This window comes from Magallana gigas, chromosome 3, assembly GCF_963853765.1.
Source record: "Magallana gigas chromosome 3, xbMagGiga1.1, whole genome shotgun sequence".
Taxonomy (NCBI): domain Eukaryota; kingdom Metazoa; phylum Mollusca; class Bivalvia; order Ostreida; family Ostreidae; genus Magallana; species Magallana gigas.
In genome coordinates, this window is record NC_088855.1 from 1,887,423 (window position 1) to 1,908,735 (window position 21,313).

Here is a 21,313-nt window from a genome sequence, read left to right on the forward strand (position 1 = left end):
ATATAAATAAAATAACATGATTAAAGATGCTGTATCTCATATGATTTTATTTATATGACGTTTTTGCAGCACCAATTGATCTTTTGAGCTTAATTGAGGATGCATCGTTGAGTTATGTGGTTAGTGAGTCCTTATTCAACACAATTAAGTACGTTATTCTGAAGATAAATATATCTTTTTGAATGTAAAGCATAATTGAAAAAGACACTGAGAAAAAAAAAGAATCTCTAAATAATTATTTTTTTCCAAGAGCTTAATCACTTAAAAAGCAATATTGAAGACTTAAATAATCAAGTTTGCTGATACGTTCAGAAACACTTCTTAGTGTTTTCTTTTTTAATTTTAAATAATTATGACTATATAGTATTCATTCGAAGTTAAAAACATATTTATGGATGCTTATCGTAGTCAACCCTGAGTTTGTCTATTCTGAGTTTGATTAAATTAAAAATAAAAATCCCCTTGAGGAGGGAGACTGTATTAAAAAAATAATACTTTGAAACAAGTCACTTATTTATCATTTCGCATCGATATAAATACATACTCTATAATGTTCGTATTAATGTTACATGAAGGCTACTTGTTTTTATGAAAGGTTTGTTATGTAAGTTATTTTATGACAGTCCAATTAAATATATACACATGTCATACATAATCTAAAGTGTTCTTGTACCACTCTGCATTACTACAGATACTCGTAGTGAATATGCCGAAATGAAAACCAACTTGAAATATTTTTAAATAAAACAGAGTTTGCATTGAACAGTCCAAATAACATTGAACTTCTAGGTCTATAATATATTCTGTGGGTGTTCCAACAGAGTTCAAATACCTTGTACTTGTAGGTCTATGATCCATGCTGTGGGTGTTCCAATAGAGTTAACATACCTTGTACTTGTAGGTCTATGATCCATTCTGTGGATGTTCCAACAGAGTTCACATACCTTGTACATCAAGGTTTATTATATATTCTGTTGGGGTTCCAAAAGAGTTCACATACCTTGTACTTCTAGGTCTATAATATATTCTGTGGGTGTTCCAACAGAGTTCACATACCTTGTACTTGTAGGTCTATGATCCAATCTGTGGGTGTTCCAACATAATCAACATAGCCGATAAATACGGTGTATCGCTGTTCGTCACTTTTCTTTAAATTCGTGAGATATAACGTAGCAGGCTCATCGGGATAGTGGATTAATCGATTCTGAACCTGGTGCTCATTATCATAATATATCTCAAACTCTGGCGAAGCGCCTGGTTCAAACTTGGCAAAGCTTGGATCTTTGTTTACGCCCCGCCTCTTGTTCCATACGTAGGTCTTTACCTCTTTGTCAGCTAACAATGCAGGTTTAAACTGCATGGTAACATTGCCAGCAATACATCCTCTGAGAGTTTCCCTATTTTGGGCAAATGCTTGAAAAAATAGAAGACGAAACAAAAATAAAGATATCATTATGACATCAAAAACAAGATGCACATATTATTCTTACACTTTTGAAATATAGATATATCTGATATAGATATGAATGTGAAGTAAAAGTGTACCATTTAGAGAGAAGATTAGTCATTGTGCTTATGTGTTAATGTTCATGCAAATGGACATATATCAACATACTGGCAAATTATGACCTTAGATAATCATATTCATCATAAGATCAAGAAAGCATTGTTGATAAACATTAAATTTGTTATAACTTAATTGTTTTACAAAGGTTGTCCAAACAACTGGTAAGATATTTTTTAGATAAATTTGTTTGTAATATATATCAGACTTCAAAATATACTTTGTGTAACCAGATGACCCACTGCAAATATCATTTATAAAAATATTATAAAAAGCTTACTTCCATTAAACATGGCAATAACTGTATGATGAGATTGAAGAGTGATTGTTTGAACGATTATATGTTTTTCTTAAATGTTAATTCGAATGTATTGAGCAGCAAGCATTAAATAAATTTTGCTACTAAGCTAAAGTTTACAGATAGCTATCTTTTTGGCAAAAAAATCAGTTATTGTTGCTTTGTTTTTCCGAAATTCCCATTTAAAATCAAGGAGTGATCAAGAAATTTAAATTTTCTGACAACAATTGACAGATGAGAGAATCGGCATAATGTTTACATTTCTACCGGATATTCTCATTGCTATAGACGCATTTAAAGGCTGACGGCATGTCTTACCTTAAAAGTAAACATATGTAACACAGGATAATCCGTTGTATTGGTTTATTTCTATGATATCACTCTGTTGATAATAAATAAACAGAACAAAAGGAACATATACATGCTGCAATATGTATGTTATCCCTGACATTTTTAAATCTTTGAAAGATTTATACTTGTATTAGAAAACCCATCTGTGGTTCAGCATTGTCCTGACTTGCAATATAGGGTCTTTGTAAATAATGAAGACATTCCTAAACATTCCAGAGTCGACATATCTTAATATAACTGAAATGTTTCTTCAAACTTTTCTTGCGCTTCATTACTTTTGTAAGTTCATCAACATTTCTTTTATGTTCAAATCAAAATGTTAAACACTTTGTAATTGCTTAATATCCACCGTAAGCTAGATTAATCTTTTCAAAGTTTTCTGCCATAATTTCATTTTGGAGGGAACTTTATTGGGGCATAGACAAATCGAAAGGAAACTCGTAACATACACAAATTTTGTACAACAGTAACTAAAATTGTTTATTTACATCGTTTATTATTAAACAAAAAACTCATAACTAAATTGGATAAAGAAAACATTTCTATGCAAAAGTTGATAAAAATTCAGAGTAAATTATCATGATCGAGGCAAATAACATAAACCTCTCGGAACCTCTTTCACAAGTTTCAGATTTGTCGTCTGATTTATTGACATTTGGCGGGAGTGATTCCTCACAAACTCCGTGCATCTAAAACTGACAAAGGAGTGATTGATAGTAATGTTGATCTAAATGAAGTTAAATTGTGAACTAAGGTTTGTGATTGGGCACATTTATCTCACTTTTGAAATAAATGAAATCAAAATTTGCACTTTGACATTGATCAGAACAGAGACATGTTGAAAGGTAAACTTGTTCATTGAAATCAGTACCCCTGTCTGAACCTCATCATTTCCTGAAAGATATTTCCCGCACTGATGGCGAAAGGGAAATACGAATCAGGGGCCACTTTTTTTTAAAAAAGGCGTAAATCTGGGCCTAAGTTAGTCCGACTAACAAAGTTACGCCAATATTTAGTCGGGTCTAAGTTGCATTTCTGAAAGAGGCGTAAGTTAGGGTTTAAATGTCTAAAAACTTAGACATCTCCGCTGAGTACTAAGCATGCGCATATCGTATTTTGTTTTTCTTTGAGGCTATGATTATATGTGGTGGATCAATTTCCAATTCATAGTACATGTAGAACCGGAAAGTACGCATGTTATACTTTACAACTGAATGTGTATAGTTCAAGCTGTTCATGACATTTTATATTAATAAAAGTAGAACAAATGCCTATACACTTTATTTTCAGATGCTGGGATAAGGCTTTATTCGATTTTATCAATTCACTATATTATTTATAGAAAATAATATGACCCTGAGTATAACAGCAACCAACTGAAATCGAAAATATCTACTGTATAAATAATATTACATGAACCTTGTCCATCCTCTGTTCCAATGTTGAAAGAATGTAGACAATGACATGGAAACTAATCTTGATTTTCTGCGATTCAAATAATAATAGTTTTGAAAGGTATTAATAGTCAACAATTAACAAGACAGGAATTATCAACATTTGAGGCTGGGGTCTCCCCAACTCCCTTTCCTGATTTTGGTTTAATCTATCGATTTTTTTATTTGTTTTTTTTTCGGGGGGTGGGGGGTTGAAAGTTATATACACCATAACCAGGGAATAATACGCCCTGTTTAATTTTCAATCATTTCACCCTCGTTGTCAGCGGGTGAATTTATGTTTGAATTTTAATATCTAATGTTAAGTAACTTAAGTAACAGCTGTGACTGGGCGAAGTCACGACAGAGTGAAACTGTTTGCAAGTGTAGAAGGACGGAAATATAACCCTGTATACAGTATCTTGATTAAAATAAAAGCAGTTATCTAAGTACACCCTTCCTATTTAAAGAAATTTTATAAATGAAAGGTTTTTTACAAGTTTAATGGAACAGGCATCTAAAAAATCCCCTATCCCCTTCCGGAAAAGACATTTTGCATCTATGCGCTTTTAACAAGTGCATGTGTAGAAGGACGGAAATTATACGGGACCAAAATATCCCTGTATACAGTATCTTGATTAAGATAAAGATATAAAAGCAGTTATCTAAGAACACCCTTCCTATTTAAAGAAATTTTATAAATTAAAGGTTTTTACAAGTTTAATGGAACAGGCATCTAAAAAATCCCCTATCCCCTTCCGGAAAAGACATTTTGCATCTTTGCGCTTTTAACAAGTGCATGTGAGTTTTACTGTTTTCCCTATCTGCTTTGGGTTATTGGGGTGTGGGTGTATACAATTTTTTATATAATAAGTATGACAAATGCAAACTAGTTAAATTTGTAAATAATGCACACTGTTGTAAAACTGCTAAAACAACGCTTTTGTATTGCAAGTCGACAACTTCGAAATAAAAAAACAAATTCCCTGATATTCGTACATCTTAAATATGATGAAACAAAACTATCATAAATTCAAGTAGTTAAAGATCGGTTCAATTAAATGAGTACAAATGAACAATGCATATGAATATGCACGAAGATCATTGATAGTACATGTGCCCCATACCTTTTTTAAAAGAAATAGGATCGATGTTAAATATGAACGCAATTTATCACTTCATCCTAGAATTAATAAGATTAATGAATTTGATTTCCAAAAATTCAAGGTGTGCATGAGAAATTTTATAACATTCGATAACCTTGACAAACGCTTGTCAACAGATATAAAATTGATGCATACTCTGCACGCTTCTAAAACATTTTTTTAAAGTAATATTTAAACAAACAAAAATTGATTGTATCTAAATGCGAGTTCATAAACATTCCAAAATACATGTAGCTTTCATACAGTTTTGTAAAGATACTGGGAGTAAAAAAATGAAAATGAGAATGCAAACGTGTTGTAAAGTTTTCAGTAATACATGTATAGGTAAAGAACAAACAACCACACACAAGGACAAATTACAAATGTAAACGTTTTGAGTTGCTCTTATTCAGAATTTTGAAATCAGTTTCGTTTCACAGGTTCAAATTTGATTAGAAAAATTAAATTCTAGTTCATGTTTACTGAGTATTGATTAAAAAAAATCAATAATCTATTCGTACTTATATTCATCTATCTTGTTGGGGAATACATGTTTTATTTAGAAATAAAGCATCTATTCAATTATTGTGTTTATATCATTTATCGTGGTATACCCATTCTTCACACTTAAGGTAAATTTCATTACAAGTAGTAATGTATATTACATAAGTTTAATAAGGTGAGCCCAATATTTATCAAATTGATTTAATATTAATTTATTTAGAAATAGAAACACTTATCAAACAATAGGTATTTTTTTAAGTTAAATGTACATGTACAAATATTTAAATAAATGTGAATGTGTTCTTTAATAACACATAAAACAAACCAAAAAATAAAGTTCTCTGTACATTTTGCCTGAGAGAGAAAACTCTCGCTTTTGTGCACAGACTAAGGACTTAAGCCTACCCATTAGCAGGCATAGATTCAAACCCAAATTTAGTCCGGACTAAGTTTCCGCCTTTTTGTGAAACGCAACTAAGTCTGGTTTTGAGGTTTATTCCCTGATTTTGTCCGGACTAAGCTTACGCCTGGACGTAGGCCTTTTTGAGAAACGGGGCCCAGATGTTTAACATTTTTATGTTTGGTCATAAAAAACAAAACAATATTTCCGCAAAAGCATAACAAAAAACTTAAATTTATAATCTGACCCCTGTCTCTGTTAAATTTAAACATTCCATAATGATCAGCAAACATTACAGTATAGTAACTATTTTCTCTCTGAAAAGTTCTGAGTATAAAAGCTACTACACCATCCACCGTTATTTAAAATATCCATTCCAGGAGAATAAGTAAGAAACACTTTAATACTTGGACTTCTTAATAATGTTCAGAAGTATTAGTCAGCCAATTAGATCATCTTGTAAATAATACAGACGTTATTGAAAAATCGTTGAAACTATTTTGGAGAAGTCTTAAAAAAATAAGCGATGTACACCATGAAAAACTGCAATGTAACACTTACATCCAAGTTCCAGAAAAGGAGACCAAACAAAAAATATTTCTGCAGCTAAAACATCACTTAAACGTTTAGTCTAAGTTGTGGAAAACACGCCAAAGTAAGTAATGGGGATCTTGCCTGTAAAAAAGTGAATGAAAATGGACATGTTGTAGCAGTGAGGTTAAACTGCAGTTCAAACAAAACTCACAGTTTGTCGTGGTCCTTTTCACCCTTTCTTCCTAATATTGAATAGCTGGTGAACAGAAGAGAGACGCATGGCTTTGCTTGCAGTGCTATGTTACCAGTTCATTATACCAGATTTGTCAAAGGAGCAAAAATTGGCCTTATACACCAAAAGAATAGAAATAAGTGTAATCACACTAAATAGAAGAAGAATATGACTCTGTGGGGATATGTAGAATGTCAAGGTGAGACGGAGGATGGAATCGATATGATGACGGATACCCGTCACGGATAGCGTAAATACGCAAAATATCTAAGTGTGGTTGAAATTTGTGAAAAGACGCATAGAGTCAGCAAGTGTGAAAATGTGACCAAACAAGATGATATACAGAAACAAGATAAAATTGGAAGAGAGAATTTATAAATGTCCAGAAGATCAAGGAATAGCCACTAACATCCACATTCATGACAGAAACTTATACATTAACAAATTCGTAAGTTTTGAATGGACAAGTTAACAAAACGATTCCTGGCATGGAGTGAAGCCAATCAAAGAAAAAATGAAAAAAACCTCAAGTGGACCAGCCTATTTGGAAGGCAAAAGTTGGTCTCAACACCAATACGACAGATTCGAGCCTGTTGCGACCCACTGCCACTGGGCATTAAGAAACTGCGAGTAAAATCCAAAACATTGAAAAGGTTTCAGTGAACATAGTTAAACACTACAAAAATAACCACTCTGAGTGCTATCATTCTGCAGGATATAAAAAAGACAACAATTACAAACCATCAAGACTGGCCCTTGTACAGAAATTCACAGAAAAGTTACTACTTGATGTTATTTTAAGTTCCAACCTCTACAAATATCCAGAGGTTTATGTTGTAGCGAAGGACACATACTATGTGGAAAGTTTTAATAATACTATGAACTTGTTTTATGATAAAAGAATAGCATTTGGTAACCAAGCCTACAGTACAAGATTATTTCTGGCTGTCTGTCTCTGGAATGAACCAAATGCACCACACAGTAAAAGGGGCGAAAGGGTTTATAAGGCTCAAACATATAATAAATGTTGAGAGTGGATATGGAGACAAATGGCTGTTCTATATTACAAGTGTACCCCGAGCTCCATATATTAGAACTGTGTATTAAACAATAAACTAGCTTTAACAGTGTTTTTCCTTTACAATAGTATGAATAATCTACAATCACTGCAGTGAAATCTTATCAGTTTCGTCTGCCACGAAGGAACATGTGTAGGATGCAAGCTAATGCTGATAACACATTCTAAAATTTACACTGCTTCTGAGTAAGCTCTTTCCCTGACTTGCCATATCTGCTGTAGCGGTGTAAAACTTTCTAGGTCACTGATGGCCTTTAAATTAGATAAACATATTTGCCCTTAAACAATTCAAATCTCTCTCTTTCTTTCTTTCTTTCTCTCTCTCTCTCTCTCTCTCTCTCTCTCTCTCTCTCAGAGGGGGTTGGTATTCAGATTTTTAAAACAAGAGGACATACAATCGCCGAAATAAAGTCTTGTCAAATTCAGAGTAAAATAAAAACAAACAAAAAACCAAAAAATCCATAAAAGAAATACTTACCCAAAGTAATCAAGACGAACAATAGGAAAATTAGTATCACTCTTGTTAACATTGTTACATTCCTTGGAGAAATACTGTTGCCCTTACTTCCCGGAAATGACGTTGATGATGCATGTTAATATAAAACACATACCCTATATTACGGAAGTAAATTTTATTACGATGTATGAGGGAGCAAACGAAATCGTTTTTTCATCTGTTTTTTTTACTATTACCTTTAATGTAGCAAGAAATCATTATTTCGAGCCCCATCATCTTCTATGGATCACTTACAAGATAAACTAATCAGTCAACACTTCATATCTGGAGTCTGTAACCACCCTTACTTTACGTTACTGATGCATGTAAATCCTAGCCTATTATATACAACAAAGTAATTTTTTTTAAATATTATTTGATAGTTTTAAGTTGTAAGAAAAAACAAACTAAATCGTTTGTGTCATCTCTTTTTCACTTTGACATTTCATGTTGCATTGAAGGGGCATAAAATAATGAGAAGCTAACAAGAAAGCATTCGCTCAAACTAAATCCTCTTATAGTGACAATTTTAAAGATGAACGAATCAGTCAACACCTTAGATCTGGAGTCTGTACCACCTTTATATGAACATACGTATAGCAATTTTGTTGTAGCACATATCATTTTAAATCACCGGTCTAGGGTATTGTAAATTGTAAATTAAACTATATTTTATTTTTTTATGTTTTATTTCAATGTTGCAATGTTGTAATTCTTTATTCTTTCCTTCTTAACAAGTATATTCTAACGACGAGTGAAAAGAATACGATATTTCTATCACTTATAATATTTATTCGTTTGATGAGATCTACTTATTCAACTGATCTGAACAAACACTATTTATAGAAGGGATATTTCCAAAATAAATTAACAAGATGTAAAGTTGTGTCTGTTGAATTGTAAGCAAACAAAATACCACTTTTAAACTATAAAAAATTAAACGCACAACCTTCAAAAAAAAATAATACACATTATTTAATTCACAAAATAGAAAATTTAGCGTCTTCTCCTGATTCGTCTGGTCGGGATCACAACGATCAACATTACGGTGAGGCTGGCTGTCCAAATCCCACGAATAATTATATCGAACATATAGAACCATACACTTTCACGATACCATTGCAGTTTAAATTTGTTAACGATGAGTTTTAAATTAAACAAGTTCATGAATGGTCATCCATCAGAATAAGCATCGTGAAGCAAAATATGAAAAGTGCATCAACTTCTTCTGCGTATTCAAAGCTGCAGATATATCATTGAGGTACATTTACCTCACTAGTCATCCATAGTTATAGCAACATTTACAAAATTCGCGCTTACACACAATCATTTCTCGACATATCAACTATTTTCGTCCAAGATCGCGTCTGTTGCACGGGTATGTCCAGTTGCATATTCATACAAGCTTACTCACATTAAAGCCAGTTTATAACATCACAAGCCTTTTTTAATTCAGCCAGTTCAGGTTTCAACTCTTTATTTGTGTGTAATCCATTAAATAACTCAATTTGCATCAGCTGAAGTCGCATTCATTTTGGTTATTGCTGTTGTTTTGTATTCATTCACGCCGCTTCATTTACTTAATTACATTTTTGATCAATGACACCACATTTTATGATTAAAAAATGATTAGAAATGATAAGAAATGAATTAGAAAATTCTTCTACTGATCGACGTATCAGAGAGAAAACAGTGACAGGAAAACTTTTTCATCAATGTGCTACTCTTAAATGAGGGCACAAAATCTTACCAAAATCAGTAGCATCAAAACGTACGATTTTTTCAATGATTTATATAACATTTCCCAATGACAAATTAAAATATAGGCTTTTCGATATCATCAACAGTTGTTTCTTCAGTAGAAATGAAAGTCGCAAAAATGCTTACCTTGTCATTGGGATTTTAAAAAAATATATTTTATTTAAAACCATTCTGATTGACAAACAAGTACTCTGAAGATGACATTAAAAATATGCTTTAGTTTCTGATAGACAACATCTATGTAGTTTTTGGAAATCAAGTCTTCCAACAATCTGTTGGAATTCCCATGGGTACTAATTGTTCCCCATTGTTAGCAGATCTATATTTGTATTTTTATGAAGCAGAATTTATTCGAAAACTTGAACGTGAAAAAAATAAAACACTCGTTGTGGCCTTCAACTCAACATTCATGTATATCGACGACGTATTATTAATTAACAATTGTTATTTCCATACTTATGTCAACTCAATATATCCTAGTGAATTTGAAATAAAAGATACCACAGAGTCTGGGTCATCTGTTTCATATTTGGATATTTTACTGGACATGGACATTGATGTTAACCTAACAACAGTACTTTATGATAAACCCGCCGACTTCAATTTTTCTATAGTCAACTTTCCTTACTTATGTAGCAATATACCTCGATCACTTGCATATAGTGTTTTTGTCTCTCAGTTGATTCGATACGCAAGGGCATGCTCTTCGTATTAACAGTTTCTAAGACGATGCAAGCTACTGACAAACAAGTTCTATGGTCGATACAACGACCTTGTCAGCTAATACAAACTTCCACTGGTTCGCATGCTGACTGACGTATTTCATACTAATTGTTAGACCATAATAAATCACCTAATTATCTACGGACTTTTTAGGATTTTTTCCCGATTACGACAAAGAGCACACGGCGGGTGTGGCCGGTCAGCAGAGGTTGCTCACTCATCCTAGGCACCTGATCCTACCTCTCTCTATTTGGAGGTCCGTGTTGCTCTGCTTTGAATTTGTATTTCGTTTTATGGATTTTTTTAGATGGTTCACGGTTTGTTATTGTCATCTTTACATCCATCCCACGTCAAACAACTAAGCGCAAGCAAATGCTTAACTCTTTTTGAGCAGGCTCCTATATTTGGTTTTGTAACCATCCTAGCAATATGCACACCTCTGATATATGTACAATTGATCTGCAAAAGAACAACTTCCTATCTTGAGAACTGTAGGAGGAGTTATCCGTACAATGAGGGTACCCTATATGCAATATTTTGCCAAAAAAATGACTAAGTTCAAAAGCTGGTATTTTTTCCATAAATTATCGGAAATCAAAATCCTATCAATATGCACACCTCTGATATATGTACAATTGATCTGCAAAAGAACAACTTCCTATCTTGAAAACTGTAGGAGGAGTTATCCGTACAATGAGGGTACCCTATATGCAACATTTTGCCAAAAAAATGACTAAGTTCAAAAGCTGGTATTTTTTCCATAAATTATCGGAAATCAAAATCCTAGCAATATGCACACCTCTGATATATGTACAATTGATCTGCAAAAGAACAACTTCCTATCTTGAGAACTGTAGGAGGAGTTATCCGTACAATGAGGGTACCCTATATGCAATATTTTGCCAAAAAATGACTAAGTTCAAAAGCTGGTATTTTTTCCATAAATTATTGGAAATCAAAATCCTAGCAATATGCACACCTCTGATATATGTACAATTGATCTGCAAAAGAACAACTTCCTATCTTGAAAACTGTAGGAGGAGTTATCCGTACAATGAGGGTACCCTTTTGGCAGCCGCCCGCCCGCCCGCCATCCGCCCGCCCGCCCGCCCGCCATTTTCACCATTTTAATAACCGGATTTTTCCGTTGGAAAACCCGGTTAATAAAATTGATAAAAAGAAATGGGTTTGACTTATGATAGTCTTTATAAATAACTCATTATGCAAAGATTAAACAGCTGAAACATATAAATTATACAAAGAATTTCAACATATCTATGAATTGTGTATAAACATGAAAGCTTTTAGGATTCTTTGCAATTATCTTTCTTTGTATTTAAAATTTGATAATGGCAATGATGGTAAAGGGAACAAACAAGAAATTTTAAGTTGTACTTGTCTTAAAAATATAAATATCAGACAGTTATAACAATTATAAGCATCAAACAATAACCTTAATGTCTCTTTGTTCATCGGCACTTTTATTTGGATAACGGCAATGACAGAAAAAGGGATTAAATAGTTTAAGTAAATACAAAGAAAACAACCAATACCTGAATCTGGTTTTGAAACGACATCTACAACATGGGACATAAAATGTAAAATTAGCAAGATATGTAAAAAAAAAACATTGCGAAGTATTGAGAGTAGTTATTTAAAACTCCATGAAAAAGAATTTACCTTAAAGACAAATCTTTTTGCAATAATATTTCACCTGCTATCAATTGCTTTAGATCATGAAATCTTGTTTATCATTATGATATTGATATTTACTAAATGAATCAAATTTTAAAAAAATAGAGTTTAGATTTAACAAGAGGCCAATAGGCCTTAATGGTCACCTGAGTACCAAAGCCCATACACAAACTTGTCGAGGAGTCTCATATACAGTAAAACACGGTTATAGCGAACACGCTTATAATAAATTGACGCTTACAGCGAAGTGAACTTCATTCCCCAAGTCTCTATTTCAAGTTGTAAACTTGACGGATATAACAAATTACGCTTATAACGAAGTTAAATTGGCCGTCCCTGGGACTTCGTTATAAGCGTGTTTTACTGTATGCATTTAATAAAGTTTCATTCTGTAGTAAAAAAATTACAATATAATTGTAATGACGACCATCTTCCTGCCTGAAATCTTTCAAAAAGAACTATAAAACCTATAATTTTAGCAAAAAACTTATAAAGATCATAATAGAGTGCATGACCTGATAATGAAAAGGTACAAGAAAATAGATGAAAATAATTTTCCCATATTTGTTAACTTTCAAGATAGGTTTTACATGGACATGTTTTCATAGATAAACTAAAACAAGGTGGCTAATAGACATGTTTTATCAAAACAACCTCCCATTCCCCATCCCCAGGGGCAGACAGAAACTCTCCATGGACATTTAAACAAACAAAAGGCCCAAAAATAAGATTCTATGCAGGATATAAAACTAAACTTTTGGTAGGGATACACTCTTAATTTCCTATTCCCTTTATTTTAGTTCTGCCCCCTCACTTTATAAAACAATTATATTATATATGAGAATATGCATATATGTACATATTCGTCTTCAACTACATTGTACTAGCTATATAGTTATTGTATTTTATTTTAAAAAAATTTCTATATGTGAAAGAGGAAAATTGTACCTCAAGGCGCTCAAATTAAAAACATTCAAAAATTTAATTGGTCTTCCACACTATAAACGATTGTTGTTTACCAGGCGTGAACTTGTGCTTCATGTACGTGTAATAACCTCACTCACTTGATCAATGAATACACTCGAATGACAATGTTGTCATGTGATATGTTAAGGTGTAATATCCCTCTGCTATCAATTTTACCATATCTTTTTTAAAAAATTTCATATTGATTTTCGTGAATGTCATTAATATCAATAGATTCAGAAGAAACAAAGTTGAAGTGATGAAGCGCTGCTAGATTTGTCAAAAATTGATAATGTGTTTAATCATGTTATGAAAAAAACTAGACATAGTGAATAGAAAAAGCAAAATTTTACCATCGCAGCGTAAAATTTAAAATATTGAATGTATATGAAAATAATATATAGTTATATACATTGCCAATTCATATTAGAAAACATAATGAAGCAGTGCTTTTTAGTTCAGAATAGCACTTTGTTGCATAGGTTTGTAACAAAATTTGCTTCAATTAGCAAGATTTATCTTTCTTTATCATAGACTTTTGAAGATTTTACATACATATTTCACATACAGTACTTGATAAATTGCCACAGTTTCTAATTAATCAGAAATGATTTCTGTTTTTAAATTTGGATAAGATAATAGTTCATGTGAATGGATCCATATGTTTTAGAAATGCTTAAAGTGTAAACCAGTCGCGAGAGCATTTTGTTATGACACTAAAAGGGGATCAAATGAATGATCTTCCAGTAATTGGTATGATCTCATTATAGGGATATATTGTGTTGAATAAAATGTAATATTATTATTTGTTTAATTTTGTTGTCCCATATCTGCTCTCTCGGATAAGAAAACCCATATTCAATTTTAACCAAAATCTCTGATAAACAGTACATGTAACCTTAGACCTAGAAACATGGTTCAATATCACTGCACACCCTTTACCCAAAGGCTCTAACAGTGGGTGAAGTATGAGCCATTTTGGGTCAAGGGGAGAGAGGATAATCATGCTCCAGACAAGAGATATTGGATGGACAGGTGGGGGAAGCACAGACGGACGGACAGACTGATACCAAAAGGGTGCCCGCACAGAGCAAGGCCCTTATAAATTAAACTTGTTAAATGACTTCCAATTGTGCATGCATGCATGATTGCATGTTAACTGAAAAAAAGGTTCCTGAAACAAAACTGTGAGGGAAAAGATTAAAGATTTTATAATGAACAGTCACTGCAACAATAAAATGAGTCAGTTTTAAAATCTAACAAGGCATACTGTACATTCCAATAAATTCTTGATGACAATTCAACTTTAAGTCTTAGCATTGAGAAAAGATGTGCATATCTAAAATAAAATTGACATATTAGCTTAGTCCTTTTTATTACTTTAGAATTGGATAAAACAGGCATTGAAGGAATAAACAGGCAGAGCTAAACCAAAAAAATAAAGAACTACCTGTAGACAGGGTAGAGACATATGTAACAGGGAACACAAAACAATAATTCTTCCCAAAACATATTCACTTATCAAATACAGTAAAACACAGGTTTAGTGAATAGGCTTATAATGAATTGATGCTAATAGGTAAGTTATTTTCATTCCTTGTGACTTTTTTACAAGTTGTAAACTTGACAGACATAACAAATTATGCTTATAACGAAGCAAAATCACCCCTCCCTGACTCTTTGTTATTAAGCATGTTTTTACTGCAATGTTAGAAAGTTCAAGACAATTGAATTTCTAGAAAATTTTAATCACAATTATTTTTCATGTTCATGATGTGCAGCTTTAGATAATAAACAGCTACTATAAAAGCTATATGGAGTTGTAACATTATGGTGCCCTGATTCCGTTTAATTTAATTCTGTGTGAATGCTTTCGATGTCATAGTGTTTTGCCTGTGTATCGGTATGATTCCGCTGACGAGTGTGACGTAGCACTTGACCTGTGTATTATGCATTTGTTATTTAGGGCCTAAATATTTTCATATAAATTAATAATCTTTCTTATTAGTACCTTTGCCCGTCGGGAGTCATCTCCAGCTTAAAGTAGTTAATGGTTACGACAGGCAGTGGCTTTTCGTATTCATCTTTCTCGGAATTACCCATAGTTCCGTATTCTATTTTTGTAACGAAGTACCGCGCAAGCCGCCTTTTGGCAGATAAATTTAATTTACTTGTTTATATCGATTATAAAATACTTAAAGTTATTATTTTTGTGTTTAATACTGTGGAATCATTAAATTTCGTGGGGGCCAATTTTCGTGGATGACTTAAATTTTACAGGTTCGTGGGGACGTAATTTCGTGTATTCATATATATCTACAAAAGGGAATATGACTTTATTACCCTAATTCATCAATTCGTGAAGGATGTTATTTCGTGGATGAGAGGTACCCACGAATTCCACGAAAAATGAGCCACCACGAAATCTAATGATTTCACAGTAATTAACTTTAAATTGTTTTACTTATTTACTGTACTGTAATATTTTCACGTTAATTGATACGAGACCGAGATTCTCTTACGGGATGGGGATTAACTGTGATTGGATAATCTTTTTAACGGGATGGGATTAACTTATCTTATTGGTTGTAATTTGTCGTCTGCTTTTAGCACTCTATAAATACCCGGGACACTGAGAAACGGATGCTCTCTCCTTTTTGTTGTGTGTCGGGAAGTACACACAAAATTTGCAGCATATCATAAGGTGCGTACTATTTCAGTATCTAAGTGACTGAAGTACATTTATAGTGATAGGGTTTAATTAATTATTATTACTAGTGATAGTGCTAGTTTAATTCATATTTACTAGTTCAGTACTAGTTATTTCGATTTATAGAGAGTTAGGGAATATTTTCGCTGTATACTAGTAGTTGTAACTAGTAGCGGAGATATTAATTCGTATTTTATCGAGAGCCTTGAAGTTTTATTTTGATCGGGAGATTTTACGTATAGGATATAATTATAATATTGTGTCGGTAATTGTTCCGATTTTGCCATCGTCCCAAGGGTTGAGACTTGTCTGATTTTCTTTTTGAATGGCGTTGTTATATGTACGTGTGTTTGTGTCATGTTAGTTATGATTGAATAAATTATAAACTTTACATCGTTTTGTTCTCAACACAAGGCAAGCGTTCCAAGCGTTACAGAGTTTTAACCTAAACCATTTAAAAAAAACAAAAAAAACTTTCATATCTTATGTCTACACTTTCTCAAAAAAAAAAAATCTGTTATTTTTTTGGTACTTTTGAATTTGTGTCTGTTTTTCAATCTGCTCAAAAGAAAATCCAATAATTTAATTCAATGAGTGCCTATAAGCTTTTCTTAAAGTTTGTCCTATTTTCAGTTTTTAAACTCATTCCATCATCATGATCATGCAACCAATTGTATGGCTCTATTTATATTTGAAAAAGTCTGTTGCATTGTTCCACGTGGTTTAATTTCAAAATCTCTATCATGGATAAACTACTGTAAATGTATTACATTTGGCTTTGTATTCTATTTTAAGCGCTTTTGGCGGAATGCAGCTTATGCTAATACAATTAGCTCGCAAAATGCCATGCAAATATGTACAAGAATAGTCACATTCAGGAATACGCTAATTCAAATCCACACCAACTTGTTCAAAAACTAATTTCCGCCAAATATATCATATTCGCTAAATATAATACGTTTACAGTATGTTTCCTTTATATTATGTACAAATTGATAATTCGTTTTAAACATTTTAAATGTTTAATCCCATGAAACTATGAAATGAAAGTTAAAGTGCAAAAATGCGGTGTAAAATATTTCTTCGTTGAGGAGGAATCAATGATCATAAAAGACAGCTATTTATATTAAAGTCCCTATTGAAAATTGTAAAAAAAACAAAACAACGCTTTGTAGCAAATCTTTAAGCAGGAAGACTTAATTGAAGTGATGACCAATGACAGTTGTTTGTTTCTCTCACTTAGTAATGTGCCTATACAAACTGTCACCATGCTTGTCCGACCGAGGAAGCTGAGTAATTGAGTTGTAAGTGAGATGTGCATCAGTTTGTAAATTGCATTGTTTAGAGGATTTAATGAGCAATAAAATACAATGTGTTATAATTAAGTGTACATGTAGTATGAATGGCCCAGCAGGAAGATACAGAATAATGTCAGTATTTTCTGGTCAATATTTTTAGCAAGTTAAACACAATCATTATGTTATTGATGATCAGGCCAGGAAAAGGACAGCAGATTGATGAGTGGTCGATGAAATGTGAGGGTGGGGAGAGTGTGGGGGGGGGGTATTTAAGTACTTAAATAGATTTTGACACTTCATGACAGTGCTTTCTGGTAACAAGCCTTCTTATTATATGTAACAAACGGAATAAAAAGGAACTTTTAACATGAAGAATGATCTTAAGTGTCCAGTGCATATCAACTGTTTATGATACATGTATATGAATTGCTGCACACTGTAAGCACTTGATGAAAGATATGATAATATATTGTAGAATACTTTGTCTATCTGTGTGTCTCCGGCTCTACACTAGGTGTGTTTCTCTTTAAACTCAATCTATTCGCAGTAAACTTGAATTTCTTAAACGCCTCTGCATTCTCTTTAAGTTGTCATCATTCTTTGTTTGTAAAAAATTGTTTTTTTAAAAGATCCTTTCTTTCTTTTGAAACCTGATATCAATGGAAAAAGCATCTTCTTCTGCATGTGATTTCCCACAGGAAGTATCAAATGATAAACTGTATGTTTCCTGGAAGTCCCCATTTATTGGGATGATAACACAGCAGTTAATCTGGCGTAAATCTTAGTTTTTAAAAAAGTGAAAGCACTACTGTACCATATATACGTTTTTTCTTCGCGTGTCACAACATTTGCAAAAATAGGGAAAATATGTAGCATTTAAAATTTGCATAGTCAATTTTTGTGATTTTAAAAGTTTCTTATGGATTCCGAAAATAGTACAAGACATAATTTCTGCGTATTCAATATTTTGCTATTTGACAGAGATCGCAAAAAAGAAGAAGTAAGATTGCGAAAGTTATTGGTTATACGGTATGACCTATCAACCATTGTACATCATATAACTCCTGAATTCCTGCAAGAGACATTCATTAATATGTGTCAAACAAAATTTAAGTATGATTATAACAATAAGCTAAACATCAGATAGACTTTGGTTAAATGCTTGTAATGGTAGGAGGAGTTCGAATACTAGCACCAGACAGCTCAGTGGGTAGAGCACCTGACTAGAAATTCAGAGGGCTTGGGTTCGAATCTAATCCATAGTCATTTCTCACATCCTGTTACTTGGTTTACAGCCACATAACTCTGTATTCCATAAGACTTGGATATCGACAGGTATAAAAGGTGATTTAGATAAACATTACAGAGTAAACATGATTACCTGTGGATTCTTGTAAGGCTTGAACAAGACAGGTTCCTGCAGCATTACAGCATGAATAGTTGCCTGAAGTCGCATCATCACAGACCTTCACTAGTTTATATCCCATCACTGTCTGCCTCGCGCCATCTGGGGTCTAACAGAGAACCAAAAACAGTCAGGTACGTGTAACTAATGCACAAACTTCATTTCTTTGTCAAAAAAGCTCAATTCAATTAATTTTATTATACTTTCATGTTAAATACTGAAATCTGATTGGATTAGCTGCAGTTGATAATCCGTTCTATTACCCTAAGTGTTAGCAACATACTTAGCAACGGGTAACACAAATTGTTACATGCGCGTAAATTATGCGCGTACTTAGGTTCGCCGTAGAATTTACGTCATTTCTTTATAAAAGCAGTAAAAATTTCTCTAAAATTAAAACATTCAGTATAATAAAATAAATAGTGCCTGTTTGGGAGGATAACACACAGGGGCAAAGCCCGTTTTAACATTAATTTCAATGTAACCATAAATACAGTACATTGAAATTAATGTTAAAATGCATGGGCTTATGGCCCCTGTGGGATAACAGTTGAAATTCACATCCCTCGAAAACCATTGTCAACCGACGCGAAGCGGAGGTTGACAATGGTTTTCTTGGGGTGTCAATTTCAACTGTTACCCTCCCAAACAGGCACTATTTATATAATGTACATGAAATGTACCTGACCAAACTAAATATACTGGTACTTAAACAAGGTATTTCTTATTGGAGAACCAGTAAATATTATACAGAATGAGGTACAACTATCTATTAATAACTTTCCTTCCCATGATTTTGATCAATGGAACAAAGTCTGCAGTGATCAAGTATTTGATTTGATTTTCTTTTAGCTGCGACTTTATGTAATTACTTTTATACAAAGTTATCAATAATAAAGTACAAAGTCATCTTCATAGGTAGAGGTCAATCATTACATTTTCTTGAATCTTCACAGGATAATGAGGACGCCCACTTTTTTTACAGACTTGATACATAGTCAGTGCATGTTTGTCTATTGTTTTACATTTAAGGGCAGCTATAAATTTATAAGTTTATATTAAAAGGAGATCATTAACAGACATGCTCTTTTAGTTAAACTAAGGAAAAACTGTTTCTTCTTGTGCTTGCATTTTCTGTTGTAAAGGGTATATTTTGGCCCGTTGAATATTATAATTCACCATATTACTAACCCCTGGTTACTTTCATTGTTCAGTTTCTTAAGTACTGAATAAGTAGAGCTCTACCAGTTAAATACACTGTAAAATGAACGTGTGCTTTAACTTACTATCACTTGATCAATTCTAATCATGAGGCATGTTTACAGAGATGAGTTTTCCCTGCATGAATTTCCGTTGATTGTATTTAAAATACTTAGTAAATAAAGCTACTATAAGAAGACTACTGCATGTTCGCAAAGACATTATTTCGCGATTTACTGAATATAAACTGGTTTGCGACAATTAGTTTTTGCAAGTAAGCCTGGACCCGTGTTGTTAAAACAACCATACAGTAAGGGCTTGTTCGCGATGAGAAATATTCGCGAAGAAAAGGCTCTCACCAATATTGCGGAATTTTCTCGCTGGCGAGTTAATGTTGGTTGACAGTATAGGATGTGTAAGTCAAAGAGACGCTATCTTTCATTTAGTCTGGCAGTCTCACATTCATTTAAGTGCCAAAATTTAGCATAACTATTTCATGACAGATGTTTTACAGAGGAAATTTATAGCAGGGTCTTTTCATATCATTTTTTCATGTAGAGAAAACGCGCAGCCAATTAAATACAATCTGTGCAAAATAAGAGTATCTAAAAATTTCTGAAGCTTAAATTCGGACATTTTAAACACAAAAAGAGGTGAAATTGGAAAGCTACAATAATCATAGTTATAAAACTTAAGAGCATAGGCTTAAGCTTTGCTTCACATTAAATTGCTTCACCAAGGAAAAATATATTGGTGAACTAAGCCTATCTAGTTTGAGACTTTTGTGGACAAAATAAGAATTTATTTAAAATGGCGATTAAGTACTAAGTATACTTTTAAATTATTAATTTTTCATTTTTTCACAGTCTTCAAAACAAAAATTAAGCAACACATACTTTTCAAAAATAAAATAAGGTTCACATAACTATCACAAGGATGAAGTGAGAACAATTTACCTTCAGTACCCCATTGTCTCCTGTATAACATGTTGTTACTGCACACTTGCCCACTTCTTTTGGTTTTTCAAAACAAACATCTACAATAAAAACGATTTGTATAGTACATGTACTACATACTGTATATATAATAATTTATATATATATATATCATTTATGTAAAATTCAGCAATGTCTATAAAAAAAATATCTACAAATATGTAAAATTATTTGGCATAAAGAATTATTAAAGCAGGCTTGGTAAGCAAAACAAAAATCATAGTCATCTGTAAATATCACAAACAGTATATTACATATTTCTGTATGTAACATTTTTTAATAATTTTTTCATTATTTCTCAAATGAGTTTATTTTATTCCTATGCCTTGAAAATAACCGAGTCATACCGCAAAGAGTTATATTGCCCTCTCGAAATTGTAATATCACCCTCGCGTGCGATAAATCTAAATGTTAATTATGTCAGTCAGGTTTGAAATTTAGCTAAGCAAACATAGAAAGTTCCTCGAAAATCAAAATGTCAGGACAGTGTCTGCTGTTCAGAGGGGCTAAATTACTTAAATTGCT

The 21,313-nt window shown here is 32.6% G+C and overlaps 1 protein-coding gene across 3 annotated transcripts in view; it reads right to left on the reverse strand.

Annotated features, from left to right (window-relative positions):
- Nucleotides 1-21,313, reverse strand: part of LOC105338195 (uncharacterized) — a 410,054-nt gene that overhangs the window by 20,342 nt on the left and 368,399 nt on the right. For all 3 annotated transcript variants that reach the window (XR_010711669.1, XM_066078019.1, XM_066078018.1), the window contains exon 14: nucleotides 1,057-1,413. Coding sequence is in view for 2 of the 3 variants with exons in the window: in XM_066078019.1 (XP_065934091.1) it covers nucleotides 1,057-1,413 (357 nt within the window). In the remaining variant the exon portion in view is untranslated. The remainder of the gene's footprint in view (nucleotides 1-1,056; nucleotides 1,414-21,313) is intronic.